Raw genomic sequence first — 26,707 nt, 5'->3', positions numbered from 1 at the left:
GAGGGGGTTAATCACCCAGAGAAAAGGGGAACCTACTTCAAAACGTCTTTTTTAAAACTTCCAAAACTATTTTTTTTTTCCCCTAAGCAAAGTCGTTGGTGGAGATGGTTGGGGTGGGGGTGGGTGACAGGATAAATCTGGAACCTATAAAGTTCAGTCAACTTCTGTAAAAACTTCAGCTCCGGTCTCACTGATTGGCCATCTCTCCAGCATCCTTCCCCTCCCCTCACCCTCCCTGCTCCTAGGATGACCACGCCTCTCACCAGGGCTTAGCCAATGGGCGTGCAGAGATAAACTGATGCTGAAGCCCTGCCCTCTTGCCTAATAAGAGCTCATGATTTGGGCAATAGGGGTCCAGAGGCTGTGGAAGTTATATCCAGCTGTGTGAGATGGGAGATTGGAAAAAAGGGAGAAATAATCATAGGGAAAATCGACCTTTTGTATAAGTGATGCATGGATTTTCTAGCTGTGTTTTCCTGTTTATCATCTGAGAACTCTTTTTAAGCATTCTGTTTGCTAGTGCCGTGCCTATATAAAGGGAGCAGAGGTTAATACGACCATGAGAGAGGAGCTGTCTTGCCCTGATTCCCCCGAGGGCGGGCCAACGACCAGCGAAGAGGAGCTGGATCGCATCCAGAAGAAGTGTGGCAGCAGGAAACGGGTGCCGTACGCCAAGAAGGAGACTGAAGAGAGGGGAGCGGGGAGCCCCCAGAGTTTGGTCCCTTCTGGGCCTAAGCGCCCTAAAAAGAGCCCACTGGTCCCGGGCCAGTCCTTCGAGGACCTGCACACCCAGCGCGTGATTGCCAACGTGCGCGAGCGCCAGCGCACCCAGTCGCTGAATGACGCCTTCGCCTCGCTGCGCAAGATCATCCCCACCCTGCCCTCGGACAAGCTCAGCAAGATCCAGATCCTGAAGCTGGCCTCCCGCTACATTGACTTCCTCTACCAGGTGCTGCAGAGCGATGAGATGGACAGCAAGCTGGCCAGCTGCAACTACCTGGCCCACGAGCGGCTCAGCTATGCCTTCTCCGTGTGGAGGATGGAGGGAGCTTGGTCAATGTCCGCCACCCACTAGTCCACTCCGCACCAGGTACCCCACATGTACCTCTGTTCTTTCGACCCCCACATTCTGAGACACCTGCTTTCCTCTCTTTCTTTTTCTCCTGTATTTCTCTTTTTTGAAACGACAGCAAAACCTGTGTGTAGAAAGGTGTGATTTAAAAAACAAAAACCTGGTTGCTGAGATTTGCAGGGTGAATTTGACTCTTAGCCATGGACAGGTATGATTTGTGAGCAGGTGCACAGTGACATAAAGCAATCTGTTGTTGGATCCAACAGGCTGGACCAACTTTTTTGTTCCAATTTATCAATTTTATTTGACATTTTATTTTTCTTAATTGAATCAGGCAACAGTGCTTACTTTACCGTTGGTGGAAGAACAGAATCGTTAAAGAATGTTAACAGCCTAGTTTCTTACAGAACTTTTGTTCTAGTTTTGTACTGTAGGTGACATATTTCACTTTTTTAATTTTGTCAAGTCAGGTTCAGAAGGATGCCAGGTTTCACGAAGGACCACTATTCCTTATACATCGCTTTGATTTCATGTTTCCAGTATACATGCATTCCAGTTTACTTTCAGAATGAAATTATTAACAAGTCATGCCCAACACTGTAAGTGCAAAATCAGATCAGCAATTAAGAAAGAGAACTCTACCTGGTTGCACATGTCGTTTTCACCCATGATGTAGAGTTCAGTAGAAATGTATTATTAGTGTATATCTTGCAGATGCTCCTGGAACATCTCTTATCTTGGCTGGCACTGCTCCTGGCATTTGAAGATGTGTTGCCAAACAGGCCAGATTGCATGGGTCATGGAGCTTTTCTGTGCTGACCAGTAACCTAAGGGGGACAGGACTTGCACTGCTCCAAAATCTAGCTCTTTTGTTGCATGCTTCTGAGCACAAGAAACATATTAGAACTTTACAATGGTCCCAGAACACACTGTGAAGTCTCAAAGGCACATCGTATGCAGTTTCATGTCCTAGGATTTCAGCAACAAAAAAGGACTTTTTAACGTTGCAAACCATAATGTACTTCTTGGCAGTTAGTGTTATTTCTAGGGCATATGCAATGCCTTGGAAACAAAATCTGTTTCTTATGATATTTGGCACATCTCTGACAATTTGACGTATGTTTGGTTAAGCAGACCATGTAAAACCAGTATTTATTAGATGAAAAAAGTGCACCGATTGGTTTGATTCTAGTAAATGTACTGGCATGAAGTCATTTGTAACCACACAGTCAAATAATACATTTAATAAAAGAAGGATCCGTTTTGTATTTGTTTCACATAGTTGTTTTTCAATCTGAATTAACTTTTCTTTTTTGCTTCTAATGTAATAGATTTTAGCTACATTAAAAACTGATCATTTTCTTAGCAGTGCAGTAGAATCAGTGTACTTTTTACTAGGAACTACAGTAATCAATTTAATCCAGCCTGGTCTCCTATTCTTTTGAGCCTTTGGAACTGAAAGAAGATTTATAAGTATGTAGGGGGTTAGCTGTGCAATGATGTAGTCAGAAGCCAAACCATTCGAACCCTTAAAGGTGAGCAGCGGTGTTTTGAATCTACAAAAATATTCTACAGGGAGCCAGCGCAAGGAACCTAAAACAAGCGACATATGCTCGTGTGTTTTACTTTTAGTTAAAATCCGAGCGGAGTTCTGTGCAGACTGTTAGTACTGAGACACCACTGTGGCTGTGGAGGGAGTTAATTCTGTAGTTTCTCAAGCACAGCGTTCTCTATTTTTCACATTCTAAGATGCATCTCTGTTCTATTCTTGCTTTTCTATTCCACAGAGATCCTGTGGCTTTCCTGGGCAGTTACACTGTTTTTATTTCTGAACGTTAGTTTCCACATCCCAAAAACTGATACATTTCTTTAGATCATGGGGATATTTTTGAAATCTCAGAAATATTCTCAAGTAGATTTCCAAATGTTTCTGTAGTTTCCTCTTTTATTTGGTCTTTGTATTTTCCCATATTTATTTTAAAAATGTTATTTTCTACCTCTCTTAAAATATTCAGGTGATAGTTTGAGTACCATTTTTTTTTGGCAATATTCTTGATAAATTATAAGTTACAAAAGAAATTATGCAAATACTTAATGTACACTTTGGCACTGTCTTTAACTTACTAATTTCTCCCTGTAATGTAAGTTATACATTGCCCATCTCTGCTGCGGCTCAGATCGTATTGACCATTGATATCACACAGCAGATTGTATTGACATCTCTTTTTCTATTTATTGTAGACTATAGAAATACCTTTCTTGGAAGGATGTTTAAAAGATGCTTAAGGAATTCTGTGCCTATCTGTGCAGGGCAGGCCGTGCGCAATATGGTGCTGTTTGGTCCACACACATGCGTTGTTGAATAAAGTCTCTCTTTTTCCGCAAAAGATATAATATCTGAAAATATTTTTTTTACGTCTAGATGCATTAAATTGAAAGTTGCAAGGGTGTTTAAAACTGAGAACAGGAGGTGCTTCTTTATCTAAAGAGTTGTGGGAGTATGGAACAAGCTAGCCAGCCATGTGGTTGAAGCCGATACCCTGGTTTCTTCCAAGCCAAGTGCAGCTGGAATCCTCTAATCAATAAGCTACTAACTACCAAATGGGCCAGATGGGCTTGAATGGCCTCCTTTCATGTGTAACTATTCTGATGTTCTTTGTTGTTCTTTGATGAGACATGTGATGGTTAAATCAAAAGAAAATTGACCCCACCATTGCACCATGTTGATCCAATACAGGTTCTGATCGATTCAGCAAGAGTTTGTGTCTCCCTAGTTAATATGTAACTTAGATCAAGCAGTTATGCTAGAATGTATTAGTTGTGACTAAAACAGGCTGTGATGTTAATGTCACACAGGTTTAATGTGCATTAGACACAACAGAAATGTTGATAGTTTAGCTCGTGACTCATTTTTTCCAGAGTGAAGAATAAATAATTGGGCACCTATTGCCATATGCTGCAATAGACACAGCTGCTTAGAAAAAATACAGACTGCTTCACATCACACACTGCAAAACTGAATTTTAATCTCGGATAAAATCAGGTCATTTGGTCTATGCTTCTTTTTGTATTGTATTAGGGAGCAGATTTAAGCAATCTCCTTTATTCCTGTTCTGCGTTTTCCAAAGCTAAAAACTTAAGAAATGTTCACCAAACATTTTGAAACAGTTTTTGAAGTTTTAAAAAACATCTTCTACACAAACACAAAAATGCCTCCAACTGGTCTCTATATGTTGTTTACGTTTTCAGGGGGCACACCCTGGCAAAATTATATAGAAATTCATATGCTAAGACTAATAATAAGTATCTAACATACAGATGTTTGCTGTATCTTTAGACAAGCTTTTGCCACTTGGTTGTCAGATTTTACTAAATATATTTACATCTCACAACTTGACTGATTGTACTTTCACAACACTAATACTACAGGTTGTTCAAATCTGTGATGTACAAGACTGAGAATGTGAAAAAAACATTTATCAGATATAGTTCATTGAGCATTGTCATGTCACAGTTATAGCAAAAAAAATTACCTGCTTAGGAAAAAGTTTTTAAATAGTTGCATTAAATATTTAAATTCAACCCTAAATGTGCAGCCCTCATTACAGCTGGATTGGTGGTAAAGATTAAATTGAAATTTTTTAATGGCTTGCCAATTATTTTGTTTTTGTTAAAAAAAACTGAAAACTCTTTTGTTCTGCAGAACTTTCCCCGGTATCGTGTGGATCAATGTTAAAACCATATTAGTTTTACTCGGATTCACTCGGGTGCTCTATCCTTTTTAAACCACATTTGAAAAACAGTTTTCATTTTATTTTGCAATATCTTCCCCATTTCACATAATTGTTTTGCTAGAAATCATTGTACAATTTTTAAGTAATCAAAAATAAGTTGAACTAGTTGACTACTGGTTTTTCATTGAGCTGCATTTCAGTCCAACCAACATATAGATAACCTTCTCAAAAGATTCAACACTGTACAAAGTTTTCCCTAACAAAGGCACTGCAGTTTCATCCTGAAATGAAGATGCAATTATGAGACTGGCTGTCAATATACACAGATTTTGTTTAGTAAGGTCGTGAAAGACTTAATCTCTTACACACTATACCTACCAAATGGCTTCTGTCCTGTAATGTTTTCCATTTCCCTCTTCGGTGTCAGAATCACAAGTCTAAGAACTTGCTGCCAGGTACTTTCGTATTGGTTTTCCTGTGAATTGCAGACCAGAGCATAAACCAGTGAAGGCATTATTAAAAAGTGCAAATGCTAATATTTTCCTTTAGCTGTGCTGCTCTTTTAGAGTGGGTTTAGCAATCAGAAAAGTGTCTTAGATCCCAGGTCCCTCATTAGCGTGTTAATTTGATGTTCTTTTAGGGAATGAGATTTAAAGTTACATTGTCTCTGCAGCTGGAATAGTCAGAATTTCGGTTGAAATAATACAAATGTAAGAATGTAATGGGAAGTACCAGATTGCTTGCTTTTTGCTGTGGTTTTGTCTCATGTAGAAAACGCTCACTTTAGAGATGTGTAGAAGTGATTGAGCTTTTCTTTTCTAAATCGTGTTTACCCAGTACATCCTTACGTATTGAATTAACTCTGAGCGGGATAGCAGGAGGTCTGGTGGGGCCAGAGCAGGTATAGGAAGTCCTTTTGAACTCGGGCAATTTTCTGTGGGGGCAAAAAAAATTAAAGCTCCCCTTTTCGCCCCCCAAGCGGTGTCCTTGCTGGAGGATCTAGTATCCAGTGTCGTGCAATCAAAGACTACAGAACGCAGACATCCAGGAATCTTTAGATTGGAAACAGTTGTGAGGCATTAGGTAGGTGTGTGCCAGGGCATGGCTGCAGGTTTGTGTGTACATGCCTGCAAGTGTGTGTCCTTATCCTCTATCAGTCTGGGCCCTGAGTATCAGACCAGTGGATCCGCTGTTTCTCCACCAGCCAGCTTTGATTAACATCCCCCTCCGCCATCTCTCAGAGGAAGAGAGTTTTGCAGATGATCTCTGCCTGTGCAGCACAGGAGAATACAGGGCCATGAAGATTAGATGTGGAAGTGGCGGCAATAAGTTACAAGCTGCAGCATGAGGATTCGTTGAAAAGCTTAAACCGCAGCGGAGGGGCAGAGGACTGCCGGGGGGAGCTTGTAACTAAGGCATTTACTCTTACTTTCCAACACATTTGTGCAAGAGCTAAATGAGTAACTGTTATATTGTGCCTGGAGCTATTGCTCCCTCAGTCTGACAGTGATTTCTGGATGATTTCTATATACTGCTTTTATTATCATGGCCTGCGACAAACATGTAAGGCACCTGGATTTTAAATTTACAAAGTTGCATAGCTTGTTGCCAGCCTTTGTTCAGAAAAGCACTTGCTCAATATACTAATTATATATAGTAATATAGTAATTCAGTGGAACAATGGTAAGTCATAACATAATATTACACAGAGAATCGCATAGGGAATTCCATAGTGGACTGTGATATGCTTCAGTGTATTTTCTTAGATGTGTGTCCCCAAAGGCGACTGTCCCAAGTTCTGTTAGGCCTCTGTGCGGAGGGTATAGTGGATTGCCCTTAAATCATCGGTTTCTTAAAGAGGTGGTTTTCATTCATGCAGGTCATTTGAAATAAAGCAGAGACGCTGGAAAGGTCAATTCATTATAAGTCTAAAAAAATAAAAGTGCAGTAAGGTGGGAGAGTGTGGCTCTCTAAGATGGGATTTGCAATTTAAATGTTTGTTTTCTCTTTCAACATCAAGTCCACTGATAACTCTGGATATTCTGACACTCTATATTATCCTCAACAATTACTTAGCGATTTGAGGGTGTGTACAGGAAGGGACAGAAATGTAAAATTAATCAAAGATTGATCTTTCTTTCTTGTATTTTACTATTTGTTTCATGTCTTTGGATTTACATTATTTTATTCAGAATTGTACAATAAACCATTCATTAAATTTTGTAGTCTTGTGGAATTGTAAATGGATTAATTAACATGGCTGAGAGTGAATGTTTTTGTCCTGCCTTAAAAAATTGTTCCCTTCATTTAAAAGACCACAGCAGTTGACATTCCTGTGTGCAATCCACAAAGCATAACGTTAAAACTTGTGAATCACGTTCTTTTAGGAGAGATTACGTCTATCTTTGAGAAAACAAAGAGAAACTAGCCAGGTCTAACTCGAATAGGGGGGAAAATATGTTTCTAAATTAATATCATCCAAACTTTCAATAGATCAAACAATATGGCTAATCTTTGCAATGTTGTTCTAATTAAAATTCCTCGCCTCTCATTAGCTCAAGGGCTTGGAGGAATTACATGAGCGATTGATTTCTCTCTTGCGGGACAATCAGCAGAAATTAGTACAGCTGGTTGTCACTGGAGGTGCTTGACAAGACCCAGTCGGGATCATTCAGTTTTAGAGGTACGGATAATGACCGGAGTCACTAAACACACTTTTTATCTTCCCTTCTCCTATGAAACTGTCCGCTTGTCACGTTTTGTCACAGCTGTTTATTTCTGAAGTGTATCGTAGGATTGTGGATCATAGTGTTAACAGGATTGGTCAGGTAGTTAAAGTCGAGAAGTCTGAATTGTTACTTAGTTTCACACTCATTAGTCTAAATACTCTGAAACCAGGGGTCTCATAAGCAGCGGTTCGCATTTATCATGTGGGCATGTAACGTTACATTTCCAGACTACCATCCCTACCCTGCGCTTTGAAATGTGTGTAAGAACAAGCAATGTCTGAATTATGGGGAAATAAGTCAGATTCATTGGTGTGACTGTATCATAATACCACAGAAAGATTAAACATCTTCTGTTTCTAATATTGTGAAATAAATATATATATATACTGTATCAGGGAACATAATGTACATCGCTCCTATAATTCTTTTTTTTTTTTGCTGAAAGATAATAGATATGGTCAGATTAAATGAAAACTCAGCAACTGGTTGTTAAGCAGAAACGTGGCCTGTTATCCAGAAGCTTCTTCTAACAAGCCTGTTGAGTACTATATTTGCAGCTGGTAACAAGTTAAGGTACTTTGATTTACACCAAGCCAAGCCAGTAGGCACTATGTATACACATATATGTTTACATGTATCGTCACAGGTTTTCATTGCAGAGCAGCTACAGTAATATTATGTATTCAGCAGAAAGCAGTAAAACATCCCTGAAAGACTCAGGCACCCAGGGCTGAGAGTGGAGTTTGTTCTGTTCTCCAGGACACTGGAAGGTGTTGGGTAAGGTAGCAGATAGGGATAAACACCCTGAATCTTTAGTCAGTTCATTTAGAATGTTTTTTCTGCTGCTGCCTTAGCTGACAGTAAAACTAGGCAAACTAGAAGGGACGGAAAAATAATTCCGATCAACAAACATTCAGAAATGAGTAATTTTCTTTAGTGACAATTCTTGTATTATTCTGTGTTGTTGTTTTTGTTGCTAGTACCTGCTTAGCAGATGTCCTTATTCAGGACAAGTTAGGTTTTGCAACATTTCACATTTTTTAAGTGTACAGTATATACTGTAGAAGGGAAACGTGAGATTTGAAACCACTTAAAGACCTAGCTGCATTTAAATAGAAAGAAGGGAGATGTTATGGAGACTTTACTGAACATTTTTCATTTTTAGACGTGAGTTCAAGTACTCACTGCATTTTTAAACTGTTGCCCAACTTTGTAGATTTAGATAATTTATTATACATTAGGCAGGCTCTTTTGGAAATGTTTGTTCCCCAGTCGTCATCTTTAATTACTCTACCATATCATCTGCAAAAGAGTGAGCATTTTATTCTGTGTAGTAGATACAGAATATAAACATTAATGCTGGTGATTTTCAATATTAGCAGGAATAGAATCAAAAATAACTAACTGTAACAGTTTAATATTTTTGTCTCAAAATATGGTTCCAGACAAGTAGAGGAGCTAACAATGCAAGTTAAGGAGGACCTAAAAGAACTAAGAGAACTTTGATTTTATTATTTTATATTGTAAAGCAAGGCATCTGTGTTCTCTGAGATAAGTGTCGCATATTCTCACCTGTGAACTAGCACTGCCAGCAGCAGTTCCAGAAGGCTGGCCTGTCAGAGAGCAGGGAACCCCGTAACTACACCTAGAACTGATCCCGTCTTGGCTTTGAGCACACCACTGGAAATAGCACAGCAGTTTTGGAGAGATTTACTCGTTAGGACTTTGCACTCATTAAGGCAAACAGAACTGCAGAGATACCAGAAATACCAGCTTCTGCTTTCTTATGATTTTCTTAAGATCGTTCCAAAACTTCATCGGCATTCATACTGTAGCATTTGATGTCTTACTATCTAACATCTGTAGCAAACAGCACCAGAGAATGTTTTAAAAAGTGCATGAAAAGATTCAGTGACACACTTGGAAAAGCATTCTATTGAAGCTGTTAGCGTACTGTTATGTATGCATATGGTATATAGATGCATCTTCTATTTGTGTTTATTGATCTTGCAGTTTTTTCAGAGACTGAAATAAGTATAAGTAGCTCACTCTCCGAATTTCGTTATAACAGCAAAATTCCCCTCTAAGGATCTGGAAAAAGTTGATCACAGCTTTTGGAGGGAGCTTGCAAGAATCTTTTATCTGAGCTGAGGAAGTCTGGCTCTTTGTTGCCGTTAAAAACAATGTCTTTTTTTTTCCGTCGGCTGCAACACTTGCGTGTCTGAGGAGACATCCCGCCTTCCTCTGATTTATTGGGTTTTGGATGTGTTTGGTCTGGCAGAGAGGCAACAATGTGTTACCGTTTCTGTTTGTTTTCCAGAGCGCTGCCGCGGCTGGTGGTGGTTGTGGCTCTCGTTGGGCCGGCCGCGTTCAGTTCCTCGTCTGGTGTGCTGCTCCAACCCAGGCGCGCACACGGTGGAGGTCACCGCGTAGCGTTTTCCATCTCTCCTTGTTGCTTTCTGAAATCGTTTGGAGTTCTTTTTCTAACTGCTTTAATCTAGAAGATATGCCTTTGGAGCCTTGAGGCTTCTAGAAAGTGATCAAATCCACTGTGAGTGACTGAGTGCAGATTTATGGCCTGGCAAGAGTACTGAGCTTTTCCTTTAGTCCCTCGACTGCCCTTGTCTTGTTTTATACACTTGGAAAATACACTTTAGACACTGTAGTTTTCGGAGCTGAGGATCCTGACAGCCCGTCTCTGTTACTCAGTTGGGTTCGGTTTTGGTTTCAGCACAGAGACTAGCTCTGGCTAGTACCTTCCAGACTTGTACAGCTTGTGCTGTGTGCCTGTAGGATTATGTGCAGAACAAAACCGGGACAAAGCAACAATGGATTAAAAATGTGTACATCCTTATTGATCACATAAAAGGACAACACACCAGCATCTACACACAGCCTTGATCAGGACAACATATGCCAATAACCATCAGCAAATATCTATCTCATATTAAAACAATACAAAAATAGGCACTAAAAATCAAACATAAGAACATGAAGTTATTAGCCCAAGTATGGCCATTCAGCCCATCTAACTTGTTTAATAATTGATCTGATGGCTTTTTTTCCTGACTCCCAGAACTCTTTGAGTAAAGAAGCGCCATGTTTTCTAAGTTTTAAATGCGTTTCCATGTAATTTCCACTTGTGTGTTTCATCAGAACTCTGACAGGTTTAACTCAGTCTTCTCAGTCCGAGACTAAAATGATTTAGCTCTCTCATCTTGTGATATTTAAAAAAACAGAAATTAATGAATTAAAGCACTGATCTGACAGAGGCATGATTTGGCTTACACTTATGGCACACCTGAATTCTCATCTCCATTCACCTGGATCTTTTGTTACAATTTTCATTGTTTTGAAATAAGGGACAAACTTAATTCTGTGACTGTATATCTATATTTATACAGTTATATGAAGAATATTACAGAAGAATTATTTTTCTTCCCATGAAAAGTATGTCCTAACTTTCAGAATGAAAGAAAGGCTGTGCTCAATCAGTCATTTAAAATAAGAATAGTTATAATACATTACATGTGAGATGGGGTTGTTATTGAACTAGTATTATTGGTCCTGCAAGTTTATTTTCACAACTCATAGCAGATTTTTGTCTGTCCAGGAAATGTGGAGTGAATTTAACTTTGGAGCCTAACACTTTGAAGGCTGTCCAACGAGCAACCACATTAATCATCCTGGTACCTAGTTTACAGGCAGATCACAATAGTTACAGAAATAATCACCTTCATAGTCCTTTGGCTGTTGCCCCCTATCTGGGTGCTGGTATTCCCCTGGGTTTAAGATTAACAACCCTGTCCCTGTGTTCATATCCACATCATCAGGTTAGTAAATTCTCCTGATCTGATGTCAACTGTTTCTGAAGTGAAATTATTAAAGTTGAGGTTGTGCATATAGAATTGCAGAAGGTGTTTCTAACACTACTAACCTATTTCATCTAAAATAGCCTTGGTTTCAGCTTTGCCTATTCTGTATTGAATTGGTCTGTATTGAGTTCAATTGCGAAATACTGTACTGTATATACATTTTAAATGCATGAACATCATTTTGTTACAACGTGAATACCATCTGTTATGAAGGTAAAAGTATCCTTTGTTTGACTCAGGATTGGGAAAATTGTAACTTTGCCAGAGGTGTTTTTTTCAGTGCTTTCTTAGTTTTAGCATCTTTGGGTGGATTTCTGGTACAGTCAGCATGGAAGGAAGAGATCAAAGAACAGCATTATTGATTGGAAAGGTATGGTTTTGAAAAGTAAGAACTAAACACTTGTGACCCGACTGACATTGTGAAAAACCTGCGTGACAGGAATGCGCTTGAAGACGGGATCACGCTATCGGGAGGTGAACGGCAGGCTATGGCGAAATGTCACAGTTGTTTTAAATAGAAATGTAGAAATTGGTAGTTGTCATCAGCAACATTAAGCACTTGCAGGTTTATTCTTAATAGAAGTTCTGACTGAATAAAACAAAACGGTCGCAGAAGTTCATATATTATCTTTCTGTGTGTCATTTCATGGGGACATTACTATTACAGTATGATATCATTGCAGTGCAGATGGCAGTTGTAGGCACAACTTAACCAAGACTCATCTTTCTAAAAGCTCCATGGTGTTTGCTAACCTGAAGAGAACCATTTATCAGCAGTGAAAAAGTTACTTATTCTTGAATTTTCAGATATTTAAGCAATGCTTCACATTTTTAGAACAATGACCCAGTTCATGCAGCAGCGGCGTAGAGCATAGAACTTGAAGAAGTGGACCCGTGTCCCCTCTTCCCAAAGTTTCACTGTATAAAATCTGCAATATTAATCTTCCTGTGGTTGTATCATGGCAATAGAAGCTTTCACTGATTCACTTGCTTTTTCATGGTTTTCCACAGTTTACATCATGCCATTCTCTCATGCTTTTATCATGATTGTCCTGGGCTGTAGTACACTTGACTATTTCTGCCACAATCGGACTGCTCTAAACTAGTTTTAATCCTGATGGCATCATCCTTTACTGCACTTTTTCCTCCTGTGCCACAGTAAATGTAAATAACCCCTCCCTCTCAAAATGAACAAGTGAACTGATTTCTGATGAGACTCACACCTCTCTTGCTAGCTGTGGTGACTTTTCTGTCAGCAGACATTGTTAAATTGTTGGACAGTAGTTTTCAAAGCTTTGTTTTGTTATGCTGTTTAATCTCCAGATAGACTTTTTTTCAGTTCTCTGTACAGCCTTATTTTAAAGGGCGGTTTGGAAGCTTTATTAGAAATGTGAGGGTAGAAACTCAAAGAGCAAGGCGTTTCCATGTGTCCCCTGTGCTGGAGCTCCTGACTGCTGTGCTATCAGCCAGATGTGACAGCTCTGGGAAAGAACAGGAGACAGGCCTGAAAAGAACAAGCTTCCAGAAAAAAGCACATTGTGTCCTTATAAAAAACAAAAGAGGCTTCTTAAGTGGTTTGTGGTCTGCATTGCAGAATTTGTCAGTTTTTAGCTGAACATTTGAACTGTATTTTGTAGTGGAATATTGTAGGTCAGATTCCCTACTCTGGTCCTGGGGATTTGGACCTCAGCAGACTCTGTGTAAATCATGAAAAGCCTGATGGCAAAGGGATAACTGACCCACTTAACCATTCTCCCTGACACTGGGCTGTTAATAACTTGGAGAACCTGCTGGGTTTTAGACCCCAGGGGAGCTGAGCTGGGAATTTCTGTGTGTGTCTGCCAGGCCAGAAAGGGAAACTGAGCCTTGGTCATTCGCTTAACTTACCCATTGAAACATACTGTATTTGCCTGATCTCTGCTCATTGACCATCTTCATGGTCAGATCAGACTTCTGCAGGTTCTACAGTACCATAGGCATAGGCCCACGATCCATTTTGTTGTTGGAATTATTCTTTTAATGAAAATAATTCTTAAGGCAACTGCTTGTAGGTTTCTTTTGCAAATACTTGAAGTGATTCCACAGGATCCATATGGTGAAATTGGTAGAGTGCTTTTGGACAAAAGTTCAATATGAGAACCCTAAATTTAATTAGCAGTTGAATATTGCCTTCATTTAAAAAGCTGTGTCACATTTCCTGTTCTCTCCATGTCCATTCTGGTGTGCCAGCAGGCGATCCAGTTTCCTCATTCCTTCTAAAGAGGGTTAACTGATGTCTCTTCTGTGTGTGTGTTAGCCCTGTAATGGACCAGCATCCTGTTCAGATTGCAGTCCCTTACCAGAAATAGGTGGCATTCTGATGATTGATGGGTGTATTCCAAAATCATGTAATGAAAATAATTATGCACAGCAATAAGTTCTTACTGGTATTCGAAGCACATTAAATAATAGGTACACTTACAGTCTAAATACGTCTTCTGTAAATCTGTGTTCTCCAAGTAGACGTATAGTCTAAATATGAAAGTCTTAAGTTCTGAGCTTTCTGTCAGAAAATGCCCTTTTAATTTAAAAGAACCTGAAATGTCCTTAAACAATATGGGTCCTAAATTCAAAACAATAAAGAGTGCAGTGGAGATCTGAGCTCCTATGGGGATTTATGCACCGAAGTATTTTTAATGTAGGGACCTATCTGTTTACACCAGTCAAGTCAGCCAAAGTGCGCGAGTTCCACCAGTGATATTTCATCTAGCTTGGTGCATTTGTTCATAAAAGCTGAGCAGTTTTGAAACTGTCAGTTTTAAGTGGGTTTGCATTTGTTGATCGGTGCTGCGCTCCAAGCAGCTGCATTGTGGAATATTTTTTCCAGTTAATTTTCCTAGGTGTAGTCTCCCACAGTCCCCAGTGAAAACACTGGTGTTGCCAACATTTTCCCCCATGCACGTTCCTGCATAGAATCACAGGAGAACAGCAGATCATGTTAAGCCTGACATGACACGAAAGCCTGTGGAAATGACAGACTGTTATGGAATGACATAGCCAGTTCACAGAATATAGAACACAGCTGAAGCATATGCAGGTAGATCAAATGTGTAAAAAAAAAATGTTGAAATCTTTGTGTAACAAGAAAAGTTGGTAGAATTGTCCCTCAGCTACAGCTTCTATAGTATATCTGTTGTCAGTTAGGCCTTAATCGTGGTTCTTATACCCTGTACCACCAGTTTTCAAGACAGTGTTTTAGCATCCCCTGGCTAAGGGATTCCCAAAAAGAAAAGGATGGTTTTCACCTCTCAATTAGTGTAGAAAATCTGTTTCATACAGTGATTCCCATTCCAGTGGATCTATTGGTTCTTTTTTTAGTATTTCATAATTAAAGTGCAGTTATATTTGAAACCAATGTTAGGGTTTATTTGAGGCATGGAGATAATGTGTCCATAAAGTCCAGGGATCCATAAGAGAGGAGGTTAATGGAGAGGTATGTCTTGAAAAGACATCAAGCTAAACTTCTGTTGGGAACTTGTGTCCCGGCAGAGTCTTTTCCTTATTTCTGAGTAAAAATCTGAGCCCTCCATAGAAGCAACAATGTTTTTGTGGTCTCTGTAACCTCTTTGAACAGGAACCATGTATGAGTATAGAGAAGGCAAAGACTTTTACCTCTGTAAAAGCAAAAGGTGAAAAACTACTGTAGCCTGAATGGTGTCTGGCTACAGGTTGAATAACTGAGTGCTTAGGTCCGTGGGGTTGTCAGGGAAATACCACAGTGCTTTCTTCTGCTATTTTATTAATAAGCTGATGGGAGAGAGTAGTAGGTTCTCCCTATTAGCAGACCTAGACTGCACAAGAGAAGCAAGCAATTCCTTGCAATTTGTGGATTATAGAGTAATTGCATCCATCTGATTTTCAAAACCACACACATATTTACTGAGCTGCTCTCCTTCGGCATGGAAAAGCTGGCGCTTAATTACACACAAACTAGAGGAAGGGGCAGGAATATTTGCTCGTTAAAAAAAAAACCAAATCATTTCTCGTTACCCTCCTTTAGGAATTTATAAGTTTTTAATTTCACCTGCAGTTATGGATATTTTATATGAATACACAGTGTATTTATTTAGGGTTTCTGTTTGAGGACAATTGTAATTTAGCAGCCTTTTATCCAGTAAGTTCCTGGTTGCTTTTTATTAACCCTTGTGACTTGGCACCAAGTGTTTTGGGTCTGCTTTAAAAAGGAGACAAACAGACTGCTGTCGACATTCCTTGTACTTTACAGTTGAACCCTGTTGTTTTTTTATTTTCAAAAAGAAAACATCTTAGCTATTTTTTTTTATTTGCTTGTGAGGTCTCCTGTAGTATTCACTAGAAGGATACAAGCTCTTCTCAGTCACCAGTTTGTAGTAGTTTTAGCTGTTCCACACAGACAGTGCAAACATATAACCTGGTGCTGCAGGATTGGTCCAGAACAGGGGTCTCCAACCCTGGTCCTGGAGAGCCCTAATCCGGTTTGTTTTACAGGTTGTATGTTTTAAAGATGAAGGCAATACCTGTAAGCTATTGATGAATAGCAAGTAATCTCTTCGGTTAAGAGAACTGTAATTCATGATAGCTAAAACATACTTGGATTTCAGTCCGAAATGATTTCTGATTTCTGTCTTTAACTTAACATATCACCTGTTTACTGCAGCACTGTTGTTCCATACTTTTAGAAACTTGCAATTTTATTAATGACATACAACACCTGCTGGATTGGGGCTCTCCAGGACCAGGGTTGGTGATTGCTGCTTTACAGACATAGTCCAGTCAAACTACAGCTTTAGAGCAAAGAAGTAAATCTCAACTTTCACAAGCAAATATTAAATATCCTGTATGCTCTTCGCAGTTGGAACTGCAATACTGATTTTTTTTTCTCTCTTGCTCCTAGGTTCTGGTTAATGGTAGCTGGACCTTTCTCGTCAATGACAGAGGCACAACATAAATGCAAAACTGTACATAGTGCTGTACAGTAGTGGTTTTAATGTAGTCTGGCACTGCATTTCTAATGTTTGCAAGTCTGCAACCTTCCCTCCTCCCCACTTGCCTCCACCTCAAACGAATGACCAGTTATCAGGTTGGAAGTGGCTTAACCCTCTGAGACTGAAACATACCGTGACCCTAAATATTGAACCATGAACCCCAATCTCAGGAACTGCACTGAGGATTTTGCATCTATGGAAAAATTCCTGGACAAGCAAGAAGCGCAATTTCTTCCCCCCACTACTGCAGTCATGGTGGAGGGGTGAGAAAGGAATCCCTTCTGATGAGCCTCTCATTCCAAAGAGCACTGTGGCAACTGGCCCATGTCCTGGAAAGGAAGCACAGAAAGGCCATGGAACCCACTTTGCGACATTTTCTGAAAAATTACAGATTCAGTCACAGCTGAGCGACTTAAGAGTAATCAGCCATAATAATGGGAGATTTTATATTGCTTTTAAACTTTCCATGGAAAAAGATGTAACTATACATCACTGTTTACAAAAAGAATTTGTAAAGCCAAAGGTGCTGTTAAGCTATTGAGAGAGGCATCTTTACCTTTCAGACAACATGAGGAGAGAGAACATGTTAAAACACCAGCTTCAAGACAAGGCAGTGGCGCCGAATTACAGACTGGATTCCCACTGTGGTGTTCTGTTGCCTTGGCTAACCTGTGGAATAATAAGAATAAATATTGCACAAAAATGTAAAGTATATGAATGAAATGTTTAGTGTAGCCATGCAATATCCTGGGAGCTGGTAAACAAAATGTCTTAATGTGGCTTCAGACACCTGATAGGAATGACAGACAGTATATAAATGTCACATAGAACTAAAAGCATGCCATTAGAGACCAAGCCTGTACATAACTTCATACATTCAAAATAGTAGTAGGCTAGCAGGGTACATATTCAGTGTGTCAACTTCTGTCTTAGTGTACTCAGGAGATGCAGAAGGAACTTGGAATACTAGCTCCCTACAGGTTTCCTTTAGTTTCCAATGGCAAACATGCTGTCTGTAGTACCGTAGGCTTTGTGCTGTGTCTGTTGTCCCTGCACTCTGCTTGTGATAATAAAATGTCACATTTGCTTGCAGTCTCGTTGTTGTCATTAAGAAATGTCTCCAGTTATTTTATATTCCTGTTCCATTTGCAATGATACGCCTGAGACTTCCAGAGGCTACTCCTGTACCAGCACAGGAAGAACGAGGAAGAGCAGGAATGCATCATCCAGCCCTCCCCCTTGTCAGTGCTATTCATCTCTACCCACACCACAAGCACCAGAGCAGCACGTCTCTCGCCGAAGGCAGGCTCAACAACATGCCTGATCCACACGCCAACAGCGACCCACCCGTGCGAAGCTGTGGCTCTTGTTATATAAATGGCGCTGGCTCTCCATTAGCAAATTGGTAGAAGGCAGGAAATCAGGTTCCAGGCATTTGATTAAAACTATGCAAGACTGCCCAAGTAGTCAAATTAATTATTCATAATCCCCTAATCACACAGCTTTGAAGCTACTGTCAAACTATCTTGTTATATCTTTTTAAAACCACTTCAGTTTCCACTCACAAACCGCACACTTAATTGTTCTGAGCTGAAATACTAAGCACAAACACTGCGACATTACTTTTAGACATCTATTTTTAGAGCCAGCATTAGACGTTTCTGGGACAAAATGGAGTTCATGCGACTGTAGGAGGCACTGTAGAGGTTGCAATCCCTAGCATGTGGTGCCCCGGAGGTCACATGACCTTTAGCGTGTAGCTCAGCAGTGTCATGTGACCTCTAGCACAGAGTGCCACAGAGGTTAAAATGTGCAGACGCATGAAAAGGAAAAAAAAATGCACACATTTTGAAATGAAAAGAGAAGGAAGCTCACATGATTGGGCAGACCATACAAACTCGACACAGATAGCATTCTAGGTCCAGGTAAACCCAGGACCCCAGCACTGTGAGGCAGCAGTGCTCACCACTGCCCCACCATCCCGCCCTCTCAGCATATCCATCAATTTCACTACGGGATTAATAAAGTATTGTCTATCTATCTATGTCCCAGGTGAGAACATATGCGGTGCAAGTTGCTCCCTGTGTGCAGGTATGCATGTCCGACCACAGACTGGCGTCCCGTTCACCTCAGCCCCCCTGCCTCCTGGGTTAGGCTCTGGCTCACCGCTTCCCTCTAAAGAGAAAGCGGCGACCAGATAAAACCCGCCAGCTCAGCCGTGGGCTTGAACGGATCACGGGAGCTGTCTCGCCACAGCCCCACTTCCCGGAGCGCAGGGCGCCGCAGTGAGCGCGGTCTCCCGCCGGGCTGTTCGCTCTTCCCGAACACCAGCGCTCCTCGTCGTTCAGAAACACCGCCAAAATCAAAAGAGGCGTCATAGGAGAACACGATTTGATCATAATCTCAAATGTACCTTTAACTTCATCTTCAGGGAGATTCAGACTCTTAATTCATCTAATTCTTACGGGGAAAATACCGCCATAGCTTATACAGATAAAGTTGCTTTGTGACAAAAAGCAAAGGATCAGATTATCTTCCAACTGCATGATAAATTATTATAAGTATACACAATGAACAGTATAATTATGCTAAATTTGACAGTAGCTCTAAACTCTCATCAGGAAGTACTGTATCACAGAGTGTGAACAAGTTTGATGCTATTCACAATGCAATTATCTTCAACAACACCTTCTGTTGACTGGCTGTTAAATGTTACAGAGCTCGGCGTCGTGAGGAACCACCGGGAAGCCCACTGTTGCTACAAAGCGGCTAAAAACGCATCAGCTCCTTATTTCTTCGCGGCTGGGAACTCGCGGAAACGGTCGATTACCGCGGCACGGTGCCGCAGTGGTTAGGCACTGCTGCCACGCTGTCCTGCGGCCCCGCTCGCAGTCAGGTGTAAGCGGTATATTTCCGGCACTTCATTGCTACCCTTTTCAACGTTTAACCCGTTTTCAAACTTAACGATTTTGTAGCACCTCTCTCTCGAGGCGTTAGCCGTCTAATATGCTGATACCGGGTGGCACAAGTTCTGACCCCCCGCCATCTGCGCTCTCCTCTACGCGCATGCGCTCTTCCAAACCTGCCGGGATTCGACGGGGCTCGCGCGGGGTGGATCCTGTTTCTGAGCGCTGTGGCGGTGATATTATTTTATGTGCATATTAAAATTCGTTATATGTAATGAATTAATTGTGTTCTCACTGAAAAAAAAACAGCTAAACCGCAATCACATATCAGGCTGGGACTATATGCGTTTCTACCTTCGCTAATTTACGACAAGAATAAAAAGGTGCGCCGTTGTTTTGCGTATTTCATGTTTTCTAGCGATTACAAATATTTTACCTCCACCGTGTGAATTAAGAGAGGAACCCCTAAAGAATTTGAAGCCTTCTCTCATTTGTTACACATCCATCCATTTATTTGTGACTATACGCACAAAACGACTGCCACTCCCTTCATTGTTGACCAGGTGAGGAAGACCTGTCATCACCGAACAAGGTGGAGCCCCTAACACTGCCTGCAAACAAGTAATCCTCAACGTTTTCCAATGAGAACGATACATGCAAATATTACATTAAACAAGTTCTTCAGGAAAATAGTATTGCCTTATATGTATGGTGTCCTGTGCTGTATTGTATCAAGGGTTGCTGTGCTTGGAGACATGATCATTACATTTGTCCGTTTCTTAAAACATCTGGCTTTAACAAGAGAACCCACCCTTTCCTTGCTTTCCAAGCTTTTCCTTCTAGCTAGTCACTTGAAGGTGTCATGATTTTTGAGGTTCAGTTCTGGGCAGTATTTGTGTTGTTGGAATGGGAGCAAGAGGCATCAGGTAATGATCCATCTAGGGCAGTGGTTCTCCAAAGACCAAGTACCACCCCTAATCCAACCAAAGCACCATCCAAGTACCACTTACAAGTCATCATCTCATAGGAACCCCAGACATTCTCATGAGCGCATGTGTACACACACACATATGATAAATATTATAATAATAAACATTGTGTGATATTAAGAAATGTGGCTTCAAGTGTTTTACAGAAAAAAAACAACAAATAAAAATAAAAAAGCACCATTTCAGTGAGAGGCGTGAGCCTTTTTAGTCGAGCAAAGCAGATGTGAATTAATTTTTCGAGCCTTGATACAATTCACAACAGTCTTAACAGATTTTAAATAGTCAGGCATTTTCAAGGCAAAGGTCTCGCGGTGGATGTTGCAATGAAACCATTAATTTCTGGAGCAACCTCTCTAATTCGTGCAACTACATCGCTGTGTCGGCTTGTCATTGCTCTAGCACCGTCTGTACAAACTCCGACACATTTTATCCAGTCGAGGCCATTCTCTTCGATAAATTCATTCAGAAGATGAAATACGTGCTCTCCTGTAGTTCCTGTTGGTACCGGCTTACAGAACAGAAAGTCCTCACGGGACGTACCCTCAAACTCGTATCTAACGTAAAGGAGCAAATTGGCCAAATCGACTACAGACTCATCTAATTGCAGTGAAAAACATCTGCTCATCTTAACGCGTTCTGTCAGCGTACTTTTGATATAATCCTTCATTTCAATAACTCTGTGAATGACTGTGTCTTTCAGGGGGGGGCAGCAGGTCGAGCTGTTCAGCAGCTTTTTCTCCACACATAATAGTGTGGGGCTTACCTGCTTTAGCAATCCGCAAGCTTGCATTTTTCCACGTTTCCGTTTTTATTTCAGTGTTTATTTTAAGTTTTTATTTTATGCGCATGGGAGAGAAACACAGAGACGCTCGGTGTATTTTTCTCAAATTAACTTAGAACAGTTCTTAAATATTTTTCTGATATTTTTCACGCTTTCCTGTGCTCACAAGATTACCAGCGTTCGTAGCACGCATTTCTATGCATTCCTGTGTTTACAACGTTGGCATTGTTCCAAAATCACGCACATTCTCCTTTCTCCCTATTTGCTGGAGATACAGGAGCTTTTTTTAAATAGTTGGTCACTTGCGTCCGAAGCACGCATTCCTATAGAGTTGTATAGAAGTACAGAGTATCTCTTGTGTCCACTGAAGTATTAGTGCGCACTGTATCATAGTACGTAGGCTGCGTATTCAACACGTATAAAAATACAAAATATGAAAACCCGACCCGATTTTTTCAGCGCACACAACACAGTTCCAGGGTCATTTGGCGTACCACCTGACGGCACGCCCGTACGTGTACCACAGTTTGAGAACCACTGATCTAGGGGATGGAGGGGGACCCCAGAAATATCTGCTAATGCTCAATGGTGGCAATCTAGTATTATGGGTCTTGTAGATCTCCCATCTGGGTTTTCAGATTTCGAGGATTGTAGTCCTCTCTTGACTCCAACAGGCAGCCCTTTACACTTGCAAGAGTTTAATACACATCTATACACTGTAAGGCCGAGCTGCAGATCGGATCCTGGCCTGAAGTTGATCAGCACAACAATCCTCCATTTTCCCAAACGGCAAACCCCGCGCGCGGTGGCTGGGCCGCTGGGAGGAGGAGGAGGTAGTGCGGTCCAGGGCGCGGCCCGGACACGAGCACCTCCCAGGCAGGCGGTGGGTTCGAGGTCATCAGCAACGAGAAGGGAATCTGGAAGGCGAGTACGATGAGCAAGATGTTACGAGATACGGGGTGTAACGGGGCCCGCAGTGAGTACAAGAAAAGGCTTTTTTTTCCTGCCTTGTAAATCTGTGTGCAAAGAGTGGACGTTTCCCCAATCGCCAGCACAACGAATCATTCACTTTCTTTAACCTAACAGCATGTCCGTCATTCGCTCATGAATGGAGATCGACCCTCACTATGATGAACACAAAAGGAAAATTACCTGCTAACAAGGCAACAGCCTTGTCAGGCAAAGGAGTTTACAGAGCCGATCCCTCATTTTTCAAATGCGATTGTCACAACTGACTAATACAGGCCTAATGAGCAATGCTTAAAATAAAGCATTACCCTACACTCTTGCTGTGAGTCGGTGCCAGTTTTGGAATATCCAGACATACATAATTATTTCATTAACCATGCGTCTCCTTAGGCAGGAGACCGCTTAATTGCAAATAAAAACTAGAATGCTTACAAATATTTATTGGCCGTCTGGGCAGAAAAAGCAAACGTGTTCCTCAGCATCAGCCCCCCTACGTTGCTACGTTTATTTTTAGTAAAATTAATAAAATGTAACACCAGACAAATTCATGCTGAGCTTTTGACAAAATACAGGGTAAACTGAACGCAGACTCTTTCCCAGTAGCATGTCAGGTAGATTTTTCGACCCTTGTTCTGCATCTATTTGCAATTGTTTCCATTATCATAGCATGAATGGGCATTACATTACAACAGGTGATTGATTTTTCAGTGAGCCTGTGAGCTTGGGTCTTGACACTGCTAAAGCCAACGTTAAAATGAGATCTGAGATCTGAATTCCACACCCAAGTGGGCCAGGGCTACACAGCAGGCTGTCCTTCCAACGTACTATATAGCAAAGCTTTGCAACAGCCAGATTTCAGTCCTTATTCCTAATTAGCAGGACCAATATGCCGATTAAGGCCCTAGCTGCACAAAAGCATTGAGAAATCGACTGGATTGCAGCAGTCGGGTGTCGGGGTGCCGTGCAGTAGATGACAGTGGACGTTGCAGAAGCTGTAATACGGCCAGTCTGGCTCTGGGGTGTTGGACAGTGGGAACGGATCCCCACTTGCTCACTTCCTAACACTGTTTGTGCCGAAGAAAACTGGCCTGCCGCACGGGAATATGACCAGCACCTGGAACGACAGAGACGCCACAAGCGAAGAACTGACACGGAGCAAATACAGAGTTTTTTTCCCTTTTAATAAAGGCGAGAAACCACAGTACAAAATAAACATTGTCATTCTCATCTGTACATAGAGGAAAAAAATTAGAAGATTTTTTTTTGAAAAATCCAGTTTATGGAGGCTAGATCTACAGAAAGTCTATTAAACAATTCAAGGCACATTGGTGAAGGGTTTTGGTCTTGAGAGCTATATAGCTATGTACAAAGAGCACTAAATACCTCGCTGATTAAGACCGAAGGGGCCCTCTGGAGTGCAGGGAGCAGGGCACGAGAGATGTATTGCATAGAGCACATTCTACATCCTTACGTCTCCAGTCTGCCCCTTTGCAGCGCGCAGGAATGGAAAAGAGAGGGAGAACACCAATGGCCATCACCAGTGCAGCTGTGAGACTCGAGTGATTAGATGCTTTGATACAGTCCTATGGAATCTGGTGGGCAAAGGCTGCCCAGGGTCCTGAATTGCACCCGATGTTGCTCAGACCTGACTGGACAGTGGGTGTAAAACTACTAATCGGATGATAGCCTTAAAGACACAGGAACACAAACCAGAGGACAGAAACCACACAGAAGTGAAATTAAAACTGAAAGCAGGAAATACTTCTGTTATGCACAGGGCCGTAGGTGTCTGGAACAAGCTGCCCACCCATGATGCTCAAGGTGAAATCCTAGATTTCAAAGGCAAAAACTGGCTGGGCGAGAGAGCCTCAGTTCAATTAGCTACTCCAACCCAAATGAACTAGATGGGCCTGCTCTCGCCTGCACATGGTGTTCTACACTGGTAAGCCGGGGCGAGTCAGACTGCAGCCAGAGAAAGTACTAATCTGCAGTTCATGGGGGGAAAGCAATCTACACACGGGACAGTGTTACACTTTCAGATAGTGCTGGCCATTGGCCAGACCTGCTTAGAGGAAACACATGAAACAAACAGCATTTCAACAGAGCAGGGACATGGATCTGCAGGCTTTGTCAGCTCTCTACCCCGTGTAAATCTGGCAATGTCACATACCCTTTCAACAATACAGTTTCTCACCATGCTGCCCTGGCAAGTCTGTTTCCTAAACTAATAGTAATCCATAACCTATTTTTTTTAAAATATCTCACTGAGCACTCCTATAGAAGGACCCCACAACAGAAGTGGATCTTGCGGATGCACACTGTGATAACAAGATTAAAAGGCGAAGAGCTCAGTGAGAGCAGCACTGCCACATCAGGCTAGGCTCCACCGGGTGCATTAGTCTCTCCTTGGCTCCAGTGTTTCTAAGTTGCAGGAGCAGAAAACTCGCGAGGTGCTTCTGATCCACTCTGTAACGGACTCCGCAGCGCGGTACAAACGCAGACCTCCGGCCTTTTCAGGCTCACAGTCTTACTGTAACAATATCTAACCTGGTTCAGGTTGGGTTTTTCAACTGGCTTGACAAGAGAACAATGCATTCTGTATCAAACGCTCAAGATAAACCAATAGAGTCAGAGAGTATATGAACTTTTCCTGATGACATTTTTATAGTATGAGGTGGCTTTGTACAGGTAAAATACCCTTAGTTTTTTTTATACAGTTTTTTCTTAGTTGAGTTGTGATCCCACCAAATACTACACTTTAACATTTTTCATTTGCTTTGAAGTAGAGAAATTAAAAACAAATATACAATACAGTAGGTTCATTTATCCACAGGTTAAAATACTGGTCTTTTTTTAATACAATCAATAGCAAATAGGAATGATTTTTTTAAGCATAAGGGAGTGTTGGATTGCAAGCAATGCAATCCCACTTTCTTTTGTTGCTCATCTAAGACTTGTGCTAAGTGCATTACCATTCTGTCAAGCCCTAGGCTAGCGTGTTTGTGGCACCAGCAGCCCACACAGTCACAGGCTTCAAGGCGAAGACCGATTATGCGTCGCCTTCCAAAGCCAACTTGTATAAATCAGTCGAACGCGTTTTCTTCCTCCTTAAGATCAAGGTGGCCCACTGGTCCCACAGTCTGTGAAAAGGGATTGAGGCTTTCAGATCTACATGCTGGGTCTGACCCCTGCCAAGCTGGATCTCAGCCTAATGTATCAGAAATATGGACTGGCCATCATACGCAATCCAGGGTCAATGCATGTAGGCGTGGAAGGCAACTGGCAAAGAGATGGTACAAGTACTGGATGATCCTCAAACCATACTGGAATGAAACACAAAAAGTCTTTGGTCTTCACTTTGACCTCGGTCTGGCCAAAAAGAAATGCCTTTTTATATATAAAAGAAGAATGTCAAAGTTACTTTTAAAATAAAAAGCCTACTATTTTTAAGTACAAGTCTTATGAAGAATTAAATAACCTAGATGTTTCCAAAGCTGGAAAGCTTAATTGTTCACATTTTGGAATGAACAGTGCAAAGTCACAGACCACAGATTGCGGTGCCGCTTTTTCGTTTCTTCCTCTTTTGTTTTTTAGTGGTTAAATTACTACAATAATTAATTTAAAAAAATGAACCACAAAATTCCACAGTGGCTGCAAGTGAATATCAAAAGGTTCTGTCGTCTCCCGGATCCTGCCCCCCCCCCCTCCTCGTTGTGAAACGCATGTCTCTTTCTTATCCTAGAAAACAAGGCTTTTCCACAGGTGGGGGCTCACCGACAGTCTTCAGTAGCACCCGGATTGCATGACAGCTGGTGATTATAAGGCTTGACTGAAACCCAACACTTCAAAAGAACCTTTTGAATGTGGTCCGTGGCTGAAGCAGAGGACTTTGGATATGCTGGACCTGTAGGATCTGGCTACTGCAGTGCCAGGCTTGCAGCAGTACTTAATCCTGCCCAAACATGGGACTCAGGGCTCCCCGGGACAGGGAGACAAGAGTCTGCGGAATTCCCAAAAGTCTGGAATGCTCAAAAAACAGCATTGGTCTCTTCAGAAGAAAAAACAACAATTCTTGACATCGTGGTACAGGCTTGTTGGTGTGTAAAATCCTTTTTAATATATATATATACACATTAATGTTTATTCCACCTCCATGGCTCAAAAAGTTGTGCCTGATCAAACGAATCAGAAAAAGAACACATATATTTGGAAAATGCGTAGGCCACAGAGCCACGTCCTTGGTCTGTACTCTTGGAATGGTTTCTTGGGTGCATTAAGGCAATGCTGTATTTTGCTGTGTGAGGCACAGTTGGTGTGGAGATTGTGAGGCAGGACCCAGAGTACAACCTGTTGGGATGTTGCATAGTACCAGAGCTCAGAGGGGAATGGCTTTCTGCCACACGGAGTTCAAAGGCTGAGGGTCAGTGCTCCCTACAAAGAGTCATCATCATCATCGTCTTCTTCCATGGGGTCATCTGGAGGCCTGTGGGAGGCAGGGAGTGATAGAGAGCCACTGTGAGATTTCAGACAGATAGAGAACCAGGATCTGATGACCTCTTATTATCATGAAATCCCAAAGTGCTTCATCATTGGATAGTAATGTCTCCCACACAGGTACAGGTGCTCAGGAGATAATAAGGCTACAATGT

General features: G+C 41.4%; 2 protein-coding genes and 1 long non-coding RNA gene across 12 annotated transcripts in view; 1 reads left to right on the top strand and 2 right to left on the bottom strand.

Annotated features, from left to right (window-relative positions):
• Positions 1 to 328: 328 nt before the first annotated feature.
• LOC102691332 (twist-related protein 2-like) lies at positions 329 to 17,505 on the top strand. The gene is made up of 2 exons (XM_006629245.3): positions 329 to 1,090; positions 16,323 to 17,505. The coding sequence occupies exon 1, from the start codon at positions 560 to 562 to the stop codon at positions 1,073 to 1,075; it is 516 nt and encodes a 171-aa protein (XP_006629308.1). The 5' UTR covers positions 329 to 559; the 3' UTR covers positions 1,076 to 1,090; positions 16,323 to 17,505.
• Positions 16,657 to 19,462, bottom strand: LOC138224884 (uncharacterized). Of its 2 annotated transcripts, none has more exons than XR_011183353.1 (3): positions 19,345 to 19,462; positions 16,970 to 17,082; positions 16,657 to 16,742 (listed from the first exon to the last, which is right to left on the bottom strand). It is a non-coding gene; the product is annotated as an uncharacterized lncRNA (long non-coding RNA). The 2 variants fall into 2 exon arrangements; XR_011183354.1 differs by having other exon boundaries at positions 19,379 to 19,462.
• Positions 19,463 to 23,220: 3,758 nt separating this feature from the next.
• The window catches only part of hdac7a (histone deacetylase 7a), a 131,643-nt gene continuing 128,156 nt past the window's right edge, over positions 23,221 to 26,707 (bottom strand). For all 9 annotated transcript variants that reach the window (XM_069182906.1, XM_069182859.1, XM_069182948.1 and 6 more), the window contains one exon: positions 23,221 to 26,541. In XM_069182906.1, the coding sequence (XP_069039007.1) occupies positions 26,490 to 26,541 (52 nt within the window). In that variant the 3' untranslated portion in view covers positions 23,221 to 26,489. The remainder of the gene's footprint in view (positions 26,542 to 26,707) is intronic.

Source organism: Lepisosteus oculatus, chromosome 1 (assembly GCF_040954835.1).
Source record: "Lepisosteus oculatus isolate fLepOcu1 chromosome 1, fLepOcu1.hap2, whole genome shotgun sequence".
Lineage (NCBI taxonomy): Eukaryota > Metazoa > Chordata > Actinopteri > Semionotiformes > Lepisosteidae > Lepisosteus > Lepisosteus oculatus.
This window is presented reverse-complemented; position numbering and strand designations above follow the sequence as displayed.